The following is a 15,676-nucleotide window of genomic DNA, read 5'->3' as shown; positions in this document are numbered from 1 at the left end:
TCCTTTCCTTTCCCCTCTCTTTTTTCCTTCCTTCTTCCCTCCCTCCCTCCCTCCCTCCCTCCCTCCCTCCCTCCTTTCCTTCGTTTCTATTTCTTAGGGGACAGATTGATGTCCCCCATATGTCAATATCTTTTCACAAAACCATCCAAAGGTGACTGCCAACCTTTTCTATTTCAGAACTCGAAGCAATCCTCGCCTTGCGATCAGAAAGAAGAAACCACAGCTTGACCCAGGATCTGCAATGGCATTGCAGGCAGTGAGGTCTTCCGTTGTGCACAGTAGGGGGCGCCCTCCAGGTTTCAACCCTTGGTTGCTAGTCTTGCCGGAGAGATTACTTACAAGTGTGGACGTCAGTCATGCTTTCACACCTCCGGCAGCGGACGTAGCAGCACCAGATAAACTTACATTCACACCTCTCCACGTGCCTGACCACGTGGGTGTTGTAGCCCCGGCCACAGCAGAGCAGGTTGCAACCATCGGCACCTCCCGACGTGCGGTTGCACTCTCTGCCCTGTGTCCCAGGAATTCCCAGTTTCTTGTTCTCCACACAGTAGTTGGGAGACTTGTGAACGTACAGCAGGTCGTCTTTATGGATGGGTGTCTGTGTCTGACCTTTTTCTCTCCTGCGCATTTTCCTCTTGGCTTTGTCTGAAATCTGGATGCTGTTTTCATATTTATCCTTTAAGAAATGCCCAATCTTCTCAAAAGAGGACATAGTTTTCCAGCAGGTTTTCACAGCGCAGGAGCCGGAAACGCCATGACAGCGGCAGTCCACAGACATTAACTTGGCGACAGCCTGAAACGAACAATGATTGTGTTCAAATGTCATTTGTGCAGGTTTTCATGCAACAGCAGAAACAGTTAACCTAGCCACTCGAGTTGTTCTCGCTCTTTTCCTCTATAAAAAGGACGCTTTGAACATAAACCATCTTTAAGGTTGTTTAGAGTTCAAATATTTTGTCATTTATTTCTGTCTAAATGTTTTGAGTCTACTAAAGAAAACCCTCCCATGCCACATTAAGAACAGTAGGGGTGGGAGGGGCGGCGAGGTGCCCACGGAGTGCTGTCAAGCCTGATGACTTGAGCTGGAACCTTGGGAAACCACAGGGTAAAAAGAGAGAACCCATTCCTGCAAGCCGTCTTCTGGCTTCCACATGTGCGCCGTGGCGTGTGTGTAGCTCCCTATACTAAATAAATAGTTACATAAAAACTATAAAATAAATGATTGCCAGAACAGCCACGTTTACTACTTACCAAAGACAATCCGAAACCTCACAGGGAAAGTCCTCTCATTCCTATTAAGTACCTCACTCCTTTGGGGATGAGGAAGGATGCTGGTGCTTGCCTGCATCTCCCTAATACCACTCCAAGCCTTGCTATTCAAAGTCTGGTTCATGGCCCACCGGCTCCAGCATCCCTTGTAAGAAATGAAGACAACCCTGGTCTTAAGTCCGATGTACAGAATGAAAAGCTACACCGTAAGCCAGAGCTCCAGGTGGTTAGCATGCAGAGCACTCACAGGGGAGGTCGTAGCCATGAATTTTCACAGCAAACACAGAAACATCAGTACAACTCTCCCAGGAAACCAATTCTCAAACCCGTGGAATCTGACAGGCTGGGGTGAGCTGCTTACATGATACGGCGGCACCTGTTGGTTGATTCTATAGAACCTTCCTAGGATTTGTCACTATATTGTCAATTACGTCGGGGGGGGGGGGAGTAAAGGCGGAGTGAGAACATGCTATACCCTGGTCACAGACCATACGAGAAACCCTGCCTCAAGCCAGATTGCCTCAGGGAGAGAAGCTGCATGCAGTGAGGCGGCTGCCGACAAGTTCCGCTTTTCTGGAAAGTTTAATTGAAAACATAGCTCCTGTCCTTGACGAATAAACAGCATTATATTAGCACAAAGAATAAAAAGAGAAATAATTCTTGTAATCGCCACTCTCGGTAGGTTGAGGGAGGAAGTCTGTGAACGTGAGGCTACCTTGGGCAACTTAGTGCGTCCAGGCCAGCCTAGGCTGCAGAGTGGGACCTTTTCTGAAGAAAAGGAAAAGACGACCATGTTTACGTAATTTTAGATTCATTTCTAAGTGCTTCAGTTTTTCCAGCCCGGAGCACTACTTGATCTTACACACGCTTGTGCTAGCCCATTGTTTGCGGTGTAGTATGGTCTAGACACTCCTGTCTTTGAAAAAAAGAGTAAAAGTTAACATGAATTTTTCAATGAGCCTAAAATAACAATCTAGAAAGTTCTAAAGGGGAGCTCTAACCTCTAGTCTATGAACATTGCTTCCTACAGTCCCCAGACGATGGCAGGACAGATTAATAAATCGTCAGGACTAGCTGTAGAGTTGACATTCTGTCGACAGGCTGGGCAAATGAAAAATGAATCCGCCCATTCAACAACTTGAAAATTATGTGCAGAGTCTCACAAAAGAAATTTAAATTCCATTTACAGTTCTTATCAAAACTACAATATAACCAAGGCTTTATTACTATTGATATGTCTGCAGAAGGGCATTTCCTAACATTCTCTGAACAGTAACCACACAGAATATTTCAAACAAGTAATATTGTATTGCAGCCTTAAATGAGCACATATGATATTGATTTGTACAATACATCTAGTAGCATTGAAAACAATCAATAAAAAGGTATTGAATCCTGTCCTTTCTAGAACATAGGACACAATCATTTTTACTCATAAAACTTCAAAACTGATACATGTATCTATTTCTTAAACACAGGGGAAAAAAACCCTATGGGAACATAGGAACAACTTATCACACAAAGTACAGCACAAAGATAATCTGATTTGTGGTATTTGTTATGCACAAAATCCTAGTTTCTTTAAGAACTCTATATGCAGATAAATATTTAAAATTAATGCAATCTGGCCACCTTTGTTCATATTTTAAGTGCCAAAGATACGAAAGAAAAAAAGAGCTCAATCAGTGTAGGTAATAAAATAAATAGTCCGAGAAGCCCCAGACCCGAGAGTAAGTATATGTTTAAACCAGATCAGCGTTCCTGATAGTCATCACCCAGTGATTTAAAGCTGCCTTTCCTCCTGATGGGGACTGAAAGCCCAACTTCCTTTTTTCTTTTTTTTTTAACCCATTCAGACATGTGCACTCTTGGTTTGCTAAGCATGAGAGACAGAGTAGATTCTGCACTTCAAATGACGGTGCACTTGTGCAAGCCATTCTAATGCACCCTCCATGGCTAACCCCAGTAGGAAGAGTAACAAAAACCACCCTCACAAAGGCAAGTCACACTGCTGGAGGGGCAGTGGTCCTGGAGGACCTTGAGCCAGCAGGGTTCTCCTCCAGATTCATCATAACTCTCTGCCAAACAGCACGAGTCCACCAAATTGCTGTACAAAAAAAAAAATTGTAAAAAGAGGCTTGCAAATACAACTTTGTCACCTACTAAGCTTATATTAGGATTTTGAAAGATTTTCCTACTCTAAAAAAAAATGACTCTTTTTAAATACTGGATAATTTGATAATTTTACACTATATTATGCTTTTAAACTTTTAGTTCTAAAACTTTTGTGCAAAACTGGCCAGAACATACGTAGCAGAAGATAGCATTCTTTTCATAGATGTCACATATTATTTTTCTACCCCAGAATTTACATATATAAGTTCACTCCGAGTAGAATAAGCCCAAGAGTCTCGCATACAGTTTGAATGATGATGTCCCCGTAACACGCCAAGGATTGAGTTTGGGATTAAAGTAGAGCAAAATAATCATTGCTCGGAGAATTTTATGAAATATGGAGTTTCAGGGTAGGCACATACACACAAGGGTTTAACTTTGCCGACAGTGTTTTTTGGAGCACATTTTCATAAATCTTGTACTTGATCTGGTTTTATAGCAAGAAATCCTTTTTACTTAATGTGTAGTTAATGAACAGGTACTTAGTTGTGATTCCAATTTTATAGAAAAATAAACAATGTGGTTAAGACACTTGTCTTACATAAATTAGTGACATATGATATAAGGTCTTTATAACTCAGCAAGATTATGTTAGAAAAACAGAAAAAAACGAAAGTGGAAAATACAAGTATATTTAAAACTATTCCAGCAACTCCCCGAAATGTGTGTTCTCTGTCTTTCCTGCCGGGGTTCTTAATTGATGTGAAATGGCTAGTGTGAGCCGCAGTGGTGGCTCTGATGTTTTCTGCTAAATGGGAAAGAGAATAGCAACCAAATGAATTGTGTGTGGTTATGGGGAAATTCCTCTCTCTCCTCTAGTTGAGTTGTTAAGGTTTATAACGACATTAACAGAGGAATGTTTTGTTAGCTATTACAAACAGATGTGCGCATTTTGATGGAACAGTGTAAAACTATAGGAGAGTGATTAGGATGGTGGCATTTAATCCACAGGGCTCCTCATGGAAGTTTTGGGTTAATCAGTTCTACTGAAGGGAAATGGGAAAGATTTATCATTACTGGAACTCAGTGCAAAGGCAGATGCCGCATAAGAAATGATTTATGGGCTAAATTTTTCACAATTTTCAGTAAAGGTAACGCTGAGGGCAGAGATCTTTTTCTACATATGGCTTTATCCAAACTTTATGAGAAATGGCCAGAAACTGTGTGGAACATTCTGTAGTCAACACTTCACTGTGTCTGCCACCGGAGGATCTGCTTAACTTAAGAACTCTGTGAGTTAAGATCGGATGGGTGTGTGTGTAGGATTTCTGTTCCTCCGCCCCACTTTATCCCTTTCTATCCCAAAATACGTCTGAACCTGCTGAAAATGAAAACACAGTTGTGTTGTTCAACTACTTATACATATTCTTGAAACAGGTCAATGAAAATTTGGGGTCTGCCCTTCCCACTTTGTTGAGTTACTCATAATAAAACAAATTATGGGGTAGGAAAAACTTAAAAGTTTATGAGGTAGCCATGGCAAGAATGGAAATATTTTAAGCACACCAAAAGAAATACCCATAAATATTCCAAGTCACAGTATTCCCAGAAGTTCTGCCCCTGGAAGACATCACATCACTCTCGCAGCCAATCACCGCCCAGCAACATTATTCTTGGAGTCATAAGTTTAGGAATGGTGTCAGAAACCAAGTGGGAATCAGAGTATTTAAGGTCAGCGGTTAGAAAATCATCTATCCTGTTCACAGTGCTACTAAGCGCCAGTACCCACATTTCTCTGAACGCTTTCCTACATTCTGAGTTTGGGATTTGGAGACGAGAAAAACCAACTCAATTGAATGCAGACCTTAGACTTTATTCAGACAAATATGCCTGACAGATCAAAATCATAATAGCTAATATTAAAAATTGAGTCAGTTTCTTGTCCATGTTAGAGAAACCTCCTTTTGTTTATTTAGACTTTTTTATAAGGTAGCAGTGGAAAGAAAAATATGAAAATATTTTGAATTAGAATGCCTCCCCCCCAAAAAAAAGATCAACAAAAAAGCCCCAGAATTACCCTCAAAATAGTCAGGTAAATGTTTTGTAATATTTTAGGATTCCATCTAGAACAATGTGTGGCAAAAGATTCAGTAAGGGAAACTGAAAATTTCACAAAAGAATTGAACTGTTCTTTGCTAATACAGAAAAATAGCAAAAAAAAACTATGTAAAATGGAGTAATTGAGTTTTTCCCAATTCATAGTGTAATGTATTAAAATTGATGCAGATCAAAAACCCAAAATCAAAATGTAAATAACTGTTTAAGACCCATATTATCAATGATAGAGGCGAATACAGCTGTCTAATTTGAAAGTAAGATGAAATAAAACAGAATGTTAATAATAAAATTAATTTTCTTTAATACAAATGTTTTAGGTTTTCATAAGCTCAGGTACAACTATATTTATTTAAGAGTTAATCATAAGATGAACTTCTGAGTTTCGTTTTTTGGTTCAATTTTAAAATCACTACCAAGCCATTTAAAGAATGAGGAGTAATGAATATTTATGCAATTGTTTTCTCAACTCCTAATTGGCTGTAGTGATTTGGTGTCCACTGATGTTTTTTCTTGAGCTTAGTGCTAGAGTTTTAAAAGAATATATTAATTGCATTACCTCCTTTCATAGTAAAATGCTAGAAATAATAAATATTTATTTAAATTCAATTGACAGCTCCTTCTTATTTTCACAACGAAAAACAAATCCAAGGTATAAAAGGTATATGCCTAACTGTTGTAGTGCAGACCAAGAGTGATATTAGTAAAATCAAATAACTTTTCTGAAACTCCAAAATAAAAATATGGAAAACTTGCAAAACCTGTTTATTGATTTTCCTGTTTTCTATTTTGCTTTATTGAATTGCATAGTCAAATTAAATGGAACTGTAAATCCAAACTTGTGGAGTTCTGGTGATATTTTCCTGAGTCTTCTGGCTTTTTGTATTTTAAGCCAGGGCAGTTAAAGAAAGAAAACTGGCTGGGACTTCCAAGCATTGTGAATGAGCCCCGTTCTTCATTTGCCAAAAATGTAAATCACAAATGCAACATATACTTTAACTGTTCCTAAGAGATGCTGCAAATGGACCGAATTTACTTCAGGAGGAGGTGGCAGATTGTGGGAACAACATTGTGACCTTGACAGGTTATTGGAAATTCAAAATAGTACCTTTCTTGAAAAGTTTATTATAGCAGAAAGTATGTATTTATAAAAATGTTACCGTCTTTTAGGAAAGTTAGGGTGAATTGCCAAAGAACTCAACAGTGCTTTAGATCCAAACAACTTTATGGTATCAATTGTCTATAATGTAAATATAGAAAAGGTAAGTGGGGTACACACATATTTTTTTAAGCAAACAATTTTTAAAAGCAGAATTCATAAAGCAGTTTACTAGGTGTTAGGTATTCCCCTCCTCTCAACCTGTCTTTAAAATAGCTTTATTTTATAATGTCTTTATCTTTAATATAGCCATGGCTTTATAGTCATATTCTTTTATAGTCTTAATTGAACCTACATTAATTTATAAAGTTAACAATTTTTCATAAAAAACCTTTGTTTTATAAAAAAAATAGTGATTGCAAATTCCCTAAGAAAGCTCACCAAAATAGTCAATACACACTCGTGAAAGGATATATTGCCAGTGTTTGGTTTTAAAATTCTTGGCCATGGATTCACCTGAAGCATTAGCCCCAATTTCTATTTACCCAATGATGCCGGAGTCTTAGTCAATTTTCTAATACATACCTGCCTTCCTGCTTCGTTGTTGTGTAGATTCATGGCTAGGAGCAGTTTGCTTTCTTGTCCTGTGGTGTTCCTGATGGGAAAATCTAGAAACTTTCTGCTGAACCACATGCCGTATTGGACGTCATCAGAGCATCCCCCCCAATGCCAGCCTTCGCTTGGAGAGCCACCATTTTGCAAAGTGCTATCACAGGAACATTCCGTCATGTTTCCAGCACTGCATGACCTGGTTACTGAGTGCACCAGGCCTGCAGCCATAACGGCGTAAATGAACGCGGTCTCCTTGGTGCCTAGGGAGGAAACATTGATCAATTGCAGAGCCGTCATTTTCTGGCGAAATTCAGTCCTACAGCCTCTTACTCTTTGACTTATGGGGCAATCGATTTTTCAAGTTTTCGCAACGGATGTTGTAATGAGTGGACACTGGAAAGCAGATCTACTATTTTGGACTTTAAAAAAAAAGCATTATTATTTTTCAGGATTCCACATCATGGGATGTCACGTGCCACAATGTCACCCACTCTCCTCATATATCAAAATTCATGCTTGCCTTTAAAATTTGCCACCCTCACTAGCACCTACCCGAGTGTTTCGGGTGGACGGAGGTAACTCATTAGTACATGTTGAAGGTAAATCCCCTGCACGGACCACGGAAATGGCAACGGAAAAGGGAGCAGACGCCTTATCTTTTGTCTAACTGTGCTGCTATCACAAAACACAAACGAAAGTTTCGGCGCGCTGTTTCTTTGAATAGATATTATGCGTCAGAATGCAGGCTACAATGAACAAAAATAAGACAACTGCTGGATGAAGATTCGCTTTCTTTCACATTAAAGATGAGATTTTAAAAGGGGAGAACATACTGAACATCGTTGATATCAAGTAGCTAACATGTTCTGCAGTAAAGCAGGCCTTATAGTCATAAAACCAATGGAAAGAAGATATTTGAAAACTTGGAAAAAGTCGAATTGTTGTGGAAAAGTATCCTGTTTTGAAGCAGTTACATTTTGCACCCAGTAGAGTTGGAGTTAAAATTCTTTGAAATCAAAGTTTCTTTAACACATTCATAAAACAGACTAGAAAGGACTCAGCGGGCGATTTTTTTTCTTTCCCAGATGTTTAGATTGGAATAGAAACAGTTCCACTCACGCCCGTTGTTCAATAAACCTTTTCAGCAGCAAATGCTTCTGCATCTCAGCACTATTTAGGACACATCATTTTTCTCTTTCTTACTTTTCTTTCTTTCTCTCCAGGCTTTTACCCTTCATTTCCAACCCCCAGGTAAGAGATCCATCCGCAGCCCTTGATAGCCAAAACTCAGAGCTGGGAAGGGGCGGCTCTGGGGAGGCGCATGCAGAAAGCGTGAGGAAGGGTCAAAGACGCAGTACAAACGGAAACGAACTTTAAAAAAACACGGCGAAGGCATCTTTCAATGCTTTGGGCCTAAAACTCTCTGACCCTGCTAATATCCAGGGAAGGATCTTGGGTCCGAGTACGGTTATCTTAGCTAAGTCACCATGCACGTGGAAGAACTTTTTTTTTCTTCACTGAACTTTTCCGTGCCGCGGAAAATGCACCCAGTTAGGGAGAGATGGAAGGAACAGAAAATCAGGGAAAGCAAAAGAAGTCGCGCCCAGGTGACATTTCCTTTAAAAATCACCATTGTACACTAAACCTAGTGTTTCCAGGACTCAATAAAACGTGCAGCTGTCTCTCAATTAGCCACTTGTCTACAGCTCCGAGCGCCACAGAGCTGCCTAAATCAAAGCAGATGCGGCTGCAGCATTCCCGGCTGCAGACCTCATGTTTGTCCAGCTGGTCACCCACGGAGCGGGGCGCCACGGGGTCCGAGGGGTCGATGGGGTGGGGACTCATAGTTTTTCTGCAACTTCGGCAGGGGCCAAGGGAAGGACGGAGAACTGCAACCCCTCTAAATGTTCCTCTGTAGATCTGGGGTGTTCCTCTCTGGGGCTGCACCTGCACGCTGGGGTCTGGCCCCTGTGCCCCAGTTTCCCTATTTGAAGATCTCGCGAGCACCGGACGGTGCAGTTACTATTTACTCTATCGAAGACGCTAGCAGAAAATTTGTCGCTTTCTACGTCCCTCCAACCCCAGGGGTCCCGGTGACTCACCGCTACTCAGCTCATAGCCAAAGAGGGGGCTGGTGGCAAGCGGGGCTGAGGTGGCGGTGGCGGTGGCGACCATACAGTTCCACCGCTCGTGTCGGAACTGGCTTCTGCACTCCTGAATGCCCAGCCGGGCGCCCTCTCGGATGCTAGGCAGCAGGTATGGTTTCCTCTTGCACAGCTCCTTCTGGCGGCTGTTCAGAGGCAAGCCAGCGCAGCCCAGCTTTTCCGGTACCCCGAAGGAGGCAATGCCCAGCCACCTGTAAGATAAGGCGCCCCTGACATAAGTCGCCCCCGCCCCCGCTCTCCTCCCCTACCCCAGATGCATTAGGTCAGCGATTCTAGGGTCCCCGCTCCTCCTCCCCTGGCGTCAGTTGGAAAGTTCCCTGGCATGGGTCATCCCTTTGGCCACCTACCCTTAACGCCTCCGCAGCTCCCATACTCACATCCAGTTGCCCTGGGTTCCACAGGGGAACAGCGAGAGCACAGCTGCCCACAGCGCGCACAAGCTGGGCAGGGCCAGGAGCGCCGCTCTGTCCATGGTCCACGCATGGAGTCCCCCAGCCCCGGCCACTCCTTTTCTGTTCCCTTTCTCCAGAGGTCCGCAGGGCTTGAGGTCAGTTCCTTAGCTCCCAGTTGTTCCTTGCTCTCTTTCCCCTGGAAGGTAACATCAAAAAGGGCAGCAAGGACAGAGACTAACAGCAGGCTCCCAGGCCCCAGGAGGATGAGGCGGAGAAAGTAGCCTAAGGTCCTCGCGCGCAGAGGTGGACGTGCGCTGGAGATGCCGGAGCGTCCCTCACATTCCAAGGTGAGAAACTTCTGCTGATGTTTCTGTGTCTCCATCGCCCCAGGCTTCTCCTCGCATCTCCTCCCCACCCCTCCCCGACCCCGCCTGGCGCCTGATTGGCCCAACAGCAGACCCGTATCTCACCGTCTGTAAACCTCAGTCTCTCATTGGCTAACAGTGGGCTCTGCGGGGGGCGCTCTTGGACTGAGCCTCGGTGACTGTCTGAGTAGACCTGCGAGTGTCACGACCTTTCGTCCTGTCACATTGTCCTTAGAGGAGGTCACTGTGAGACTGACTCAACCTGAAGAGCAAAGAAGTGATGGGCATTTCTGTCTTAGCATCCTTGGGTGAAAGTGTAGCTCCTTTATCCAATCCTGTCTGCATTTACCCTCTGAGTAAAAAGGATGAAGGCGCGCGAAAGGGGGTGGGATGGGGCACCTGGTTCTTTTTTCCTGTACTTCTCCCTGGAGAGTTATCTTTTTAAAGTTGGAGTTGGTACCTCCCCTTCCCGCAAAAAAAGTGAGTTTTCGACGCCCAGCTTGAGGCAGAGAGGATAGGTGAGAAGCTGTCTGGGCTATGGTCCTCGTCATTTAGATGTGTATTTACTTTAAGCATAGCATAAAATCTACCTACCGTGTTTTAATTGGGTTCTGTGAAGGCTTTTCCCACTTCTCTTATTTCTGTAACTTTTGAGAGCATGGTCTATCCTAAGGGGGGGAAAAACATGCGGACGAATGGGTGAGAGCTGACCAGAAAATTCTCAAATGGATGAGGGTTGTCCCTGCCCTTCTCTTCTGACCCCAGGAAGACCTTATACAGGGCTACTGCCACCGGCTGAAAACAGCAGCAACCATGACAAAACCCAGAAATACTTCTTGCCGTACCAACTGCATGCTCAGCCCTATGGAAAGTTGTAGAGCTAGGACGACTTTCCACAAGTGTAAAAACGAGCCGCCAGGCAGGCAAATCTAAGGCCAAATAAATTCTGATTATCAGTAATGGAGATTATAGGTAAATGGTATTGGCAGCTAGCTTATGCTTTGGCCAAATGTGCTTTAAAAGTAGGAAGTGTTCTGGCAGCCGGTAGTTTTGGAAGGTTAGTTAGCCAGCGTTTTGTCTCCAAGATCTCTTTGAAGGCCAGACTCTGTCTTGCTGCAGTATCAAAGAAGCCTGCTTAGTCTGCTTCCACACACACACCTGCTCCCAGGAGGATGTCTGGAATGTTAACAAACTCTCCCGGTGGTATCACCTTGGCGGGGCCCCCAATTCAGCCCCATCCCGCAAAGCTTTGAGGACATTTGCCAGTTATAATCCTAGGCATCACAGATGGTCAATCAAAGATCAGTCAAACTCCCGCCATTCCTTATCCGGCAACTATTTATTGCATGTACACTACGTACCAGGTCCTAAAACCACATTGTAATTTTTAGAAAGTCAACTTGATGATAGGGTATGGTTACTGATCCAGAAATATTTTGGCTAATGGTTAGTGGCCTCTTTGAAAATCGGAGCCTTGATCCAAGCTCACTTTATCCTGTGAGCCTCTCCAAGAAGGGACCATGGTACGTCGGCTGCTGCGCCACTGTCCAGAGCATCAGATCTTCTTTCGAAGCACAACTTATTGAGTGGATTAGTTTGATGAGGAACATCCCGAACAGATGCCTAAGTGGCCTAAAGGTTGGAAATAGAGACATGTCTTCCTTGGGCTGGAAATGAGATTGGGGAGGAGGGCGTGGGAGCGCATCAATCCCTGAAGCTGATTTCTTTCTAGGGCCAACTGTGGTAAAGGTTTTAAAATGGCTGTTTAATTTTTCTTTTCATTCAGACATTTATTTGCAGACTGTTGTGGGGTCAAATGGGAGACTAGCCGTGAGTCAGTCACGTGGTTGTAGAGCTCCTAAGTCACGTGACAAAACAGACAACGTAAAACGACAATTCCAGTCGGAAGCGGTAAAGGTGGGGAGTACAGTATGCCATGAAAACACGTGGAAGAGAATGCAGAGGTGTGGGCCAGAGGCCTGAGTCTGCCGAAGGCTGCCTCCGTTTTTCCTCAAGGGATCCAGCACCATGCAGGAATCCTGTTGAAGCTTTGGAGTGAATACCAGAGTACGCCATTCTGGGCGCCAGCTAGCGTCAGCCCACTAGCTCAAACACTTTCAGGTCCTAGACACAATTCTACAGTGCCTAGGGCCCGGGGAGGGGTGTGATTTGGTGTATACCTTCATAACAAAGTAGACATTCCCACTAGTTCAGCTGAAGGAGTCGGCGTGACACTCAGGCCTTGTGAATTTCCACAGGCTGAGAGCCTGTTGTGTATCCTCAGATTTATTTCGTTCTCTGTCTCTTCCTTCTCCTTTTCACTCCGGACCCCCAACTTGCGCCTGCACAGGTAGAGTGGGCTGTCAGGATCAGTTCTCACACTCCGCCACGTGGGCCCTGGGGATCAAACTCGGGCCATCGGGTTTGGATTGGAGGCAAGCGCCTTCACTCTTGAGCCCCCTCACAGGCTCCATCTCTGTCTCTTTCTATCTTTCTGTCTCCCTCTTTGAAGGTTTACACAATTCTACCCTCCATGCACGATTTATGGTGATTTTTACAGCTGAAGTTTTAAGCTCGGGAAGATTCGGAGGTTTCCTGGAGATCCCTCTGCGAGCAGCAGAGCCAAAGACCGATTTTTATTTTAGGCCTCCTCTCCCTCTGCCACATACGCTGCTGTATACGCTCATTCTAAGCTACATTCACTTTTTTTTTTTTCTGACCAAGTCTCAGATTGGTAAGTATTAGGGCATGCATTTCTTAGTGTGTCTCTGGGTTCTGTGCACAAAGTGCATAACTATTGTTTGTTTTCTGGCACAAACCAAGCATGTCATGGGGAAGTCTCCCACCAAGCTCTCTGGGAAGTGTGTGTCTCTGAGGCAGGTGGCAGTTTGCAAGAGCAGGCTTCCATTTCCCTGCCTTTGTTGAGCTGGGCATGGCTGGGGCACTGGGAAGGAACACTAACTAGCCTGGGCTAGCCAGTTGGTGCTGTAGGCAGAGGTGATCTGGGGAACACATACAAACTCTGATACTATTTTCTTACTTGTAAAATGATGAAGAGTGATCTATTTGTCAGATCTGAATATCTTACCAGAGCTCTCCTACCGAGAGAAAGAAAGCAGCCAGCTCAACAGGCCGGTCTCCTCCAGACGCAGTGGGGGGCAAAAACATCTTACAGCTTCACCGTCATGTCTGCTTCTGAATTTCAAGGAGATGCAGTATTTAGATCCAGAAATCTTTCCAAATGGTCACATTGTAATTTGCCAAAATCTAGTCAGATCAGATGAAATTTTATTGACAGAATAAAAGACATTATAGGAACTTTATCCTGGAAGATGAAATTGAGGAACGTATGATCTAATTTATTTCTCTTAAAATAGGGTGGCTTATCTCTACTCTTGCTAACAAATGTTAAATTTCTCTATTAAGACTAGAGGAATAACAAAAAAAATAGGTTAAATGTAACCATACATATATCTACAGATTTCAAATACTTTATTTCTTTTGCAGAATGTTTTCATTTAATGTTTTTATTTCTGTAATGTGGAGGGGAGACACCATCCCATTGGGCCAATGGTTCTGATGCTCATTACTGCAGGTTCTGCCTCTCGGAGGCGCTTCAGCTGAAGAGGGGTTGCCTGGGGTCAAACTGAGGCTCTTACAGACGCTAGGCAGGCACTCTCCCATGAAACCATGTCAGCAGCCCTAAATGTTTTAAAATCCATGCCATTACTTGCTTAAGAAGTGAGAACTATTATCACACCACCTCCTAACCCAAACTTAGCGCCCCACGTTTGACCAGTGCTGTTAATGTGACTCCAAGTTTTCACAGGTGACTGCAGTAACTGTGGTTTCTTGATTCTGTAAGAAGGGCATCGTGGCCTTGAACATCTTTCTTAGCAGGGTGGGTGGGTTTTGAGCTGCCCCTCCGAGAAGGAAGTTTAGGAGAGAAAAACCAGTTTTTAAGGGTTTTCATTCAATGTATTTATATACTTCCCCCTTCCCTTCTTGCTCTCTCTTTTTCCTGCCCCGTTCTCTCCCTCTCATCGGCATGGTCATCTCCATCCAGATTAACAAGGGAACTAGATGACTATGTAGCTGCCGATCGATCCCGCCATCCACCCGAGACAGCTGTAGATTACTAGGTGTAGGACACAAATGGGGCCTGTTCCTTCTGGTAGTTTTCTCCCAGTCCCTGGGAACTCAGTAAAAAGTCTGCTTACAGAGATATGCCTTGGACTCTGCCTCTGGCAGCCCATCAGAGAACGAGACTTCTAAGGGCCCTGTTGTAAGAATTTCTGCTGCAGATCACAGAGACTTAGGCCCTGGAAACTGATACTAAGAGCAACCCAGCTGGTCTTAACTCCCACGACAGAACAGGAGGCCAGAGGTGACTTTTTATATAACTGGGTCTCCATGCATTCTATTTTAAAATTCACCTGGATTCTGCAAGTGTGGAGCAGGGCACAGGGCACAGGGAGCTGGCTCCCGGGTGGGGGTGGAGAACTGTATTCTGGATGCCCTGCTGGCCTTTGGTGGCCAGAAAAGCTTATAGGAAGGATAGACCCAGGATAAGAGGAGACATCAGTGGTCACCTTGGGGAGAAAGAGCAGGGTCGGGAAAAGGATGGGCTCTTTCTCGTTAAATCTCAACAGCGATAAAAGTTAGGTGTTTATTTACTGGTCTTGTGGTTAAAGGTTGAAGGAGGATCACATGCTGTTAATAGAAAGTGTCAATCATTTCTTGAATCAAGAAATGATTGACATCTACTACCATCTTGCTTCAAACACAATATTAAACTTTGTGTGTCTGTGTGAGTATGGATGTATGTGTTTAAGTGTGGTATATGGCATGGGCCCTTGTGGGCAGGTACATGTACCTACACAAACATGTAGTAATAGGAGCGGTTGGGCCACCTCGCTAGCTTATACCCCAAAATAACAGCACACAAATTGTATTCTTTTAAACACTGCTTGGCCCATTATATCTAGCCTCTTCTCGGCTAACTCGCGCACCTGGACTAGCCCATTTCTAATAATCTGTGTAGCCCACGAGGTGGCTTACCAGGGAGATTCTAGCCTATGTCCATCCCGGGAGAGGGGAGCATGGCATCTGCTCCAGAGAGCAGATGGAGAAAGGTCATTGATTAAGTAATAAAGAAACTGCTTGGCCTCATAGGTTAAAACGTAAGTGGGAGGAGTAAACAGAACAGAATGCTGGGAGTAAGAGGAAGTGAGCTCAGGGGCCATGCTCCCTAAGGGGCGGGACTTATCCCTACACAAGCACCAGTGAGGAAGCCAGAGGCAGACATCAGGTGTCCTGCCTCTCACAGAACATGGAGCTGGGCTGGCGGCCAACAAGCTCTGGAGATCATCCTGTCCCCACCTCCCACAGAACTGGGATTACAAGCCCCCACAGCTGTGCCTGGCTTTTACACGGGTACTGGGATCTGAACTCCACTCCTCATGGTTTGTGAGTAGCTAGCACGCTTCCCTACCAAGCCATCTCTCCAACCCTCGAATTAAAATCTTATGAAGTTCATCT

The 15,676-nt window shown here is 44.0% G+C and overlaps 1 protein-coding gene across 1 annotated transcript; it reads right to left on the bottom strand.

The window, feature by feature from the left end:
- Positions 1 to 84: 84 nt before the first annotated feature.
- Wnt16 (Wnt family member 16) lies at positions 85 to 10,139 on the bottom strand. Its single transcript, XM_005363771.2, has 4 exons — positions 9,756 to 10,139; positions 9,316 to 9,569; positions 7,187 to 7,473; positions 85 to 796 (listed from the first exon to the last, which is right to left on the bottom strand). Exons 1-4 carry the CDS (start codon positions 9,848 to 9,850, stop codon positions 332 to 334), a joined length of 1,101 nt encoding a protein of 366 aa, XP_005363828.1. The 5' UTR covers positions 9,851 to 10,139; the 3' UTR covers positions 85 to 331.
- Between the last annotated feature and the right edge of the window lie 5,537 nt (positions 10,140 to 15,676).

Source organism: Microtus ochrogaster, linkage group LG10 (genome assembly GCF_000317375.1).
Source record: "Microtus ochrogaster isolate Prairie Vole_2 linkage group LG10, MicOch1.0, whole genome shotgun sequence".
In the NCBI taxonomy this organism is placed as follows: domain Eukaryota; kingdom Metazoa; phylum Chordata; class Mammalia; order Rodentia; family Cricetidae; genus Microtus; species Microtus ochrogaster.
Note: the sequence above shows the minus strand (reverse complement) of the source record. Positions and strands in the feature narration are given on the sequence as shown.

Coding starts and splice junctions, on each gene's coding strand:
- Wnt16 (XM_005363771.2), bottom strand. CDS start 9,850: ATGGACAGAGCGGCGCTCCTGGCCCTGCCCAGCTTGTGCGCGCTGTGG. Junction 9,570..9,755: donor GGAACCCAGGGCAACTGGAT/GTGAGTATGGGA, acceptor CTTATCTTACAG/GTGGCTGGGCATTGCCTCCT. Junction 7,474..9,315: donor TGGCTATGAGCTGAGTAGCG/GTGAGTCACCGG, acceptor TTTCCTCCCTAG/GCACCAAGGAGACCGCGTTC.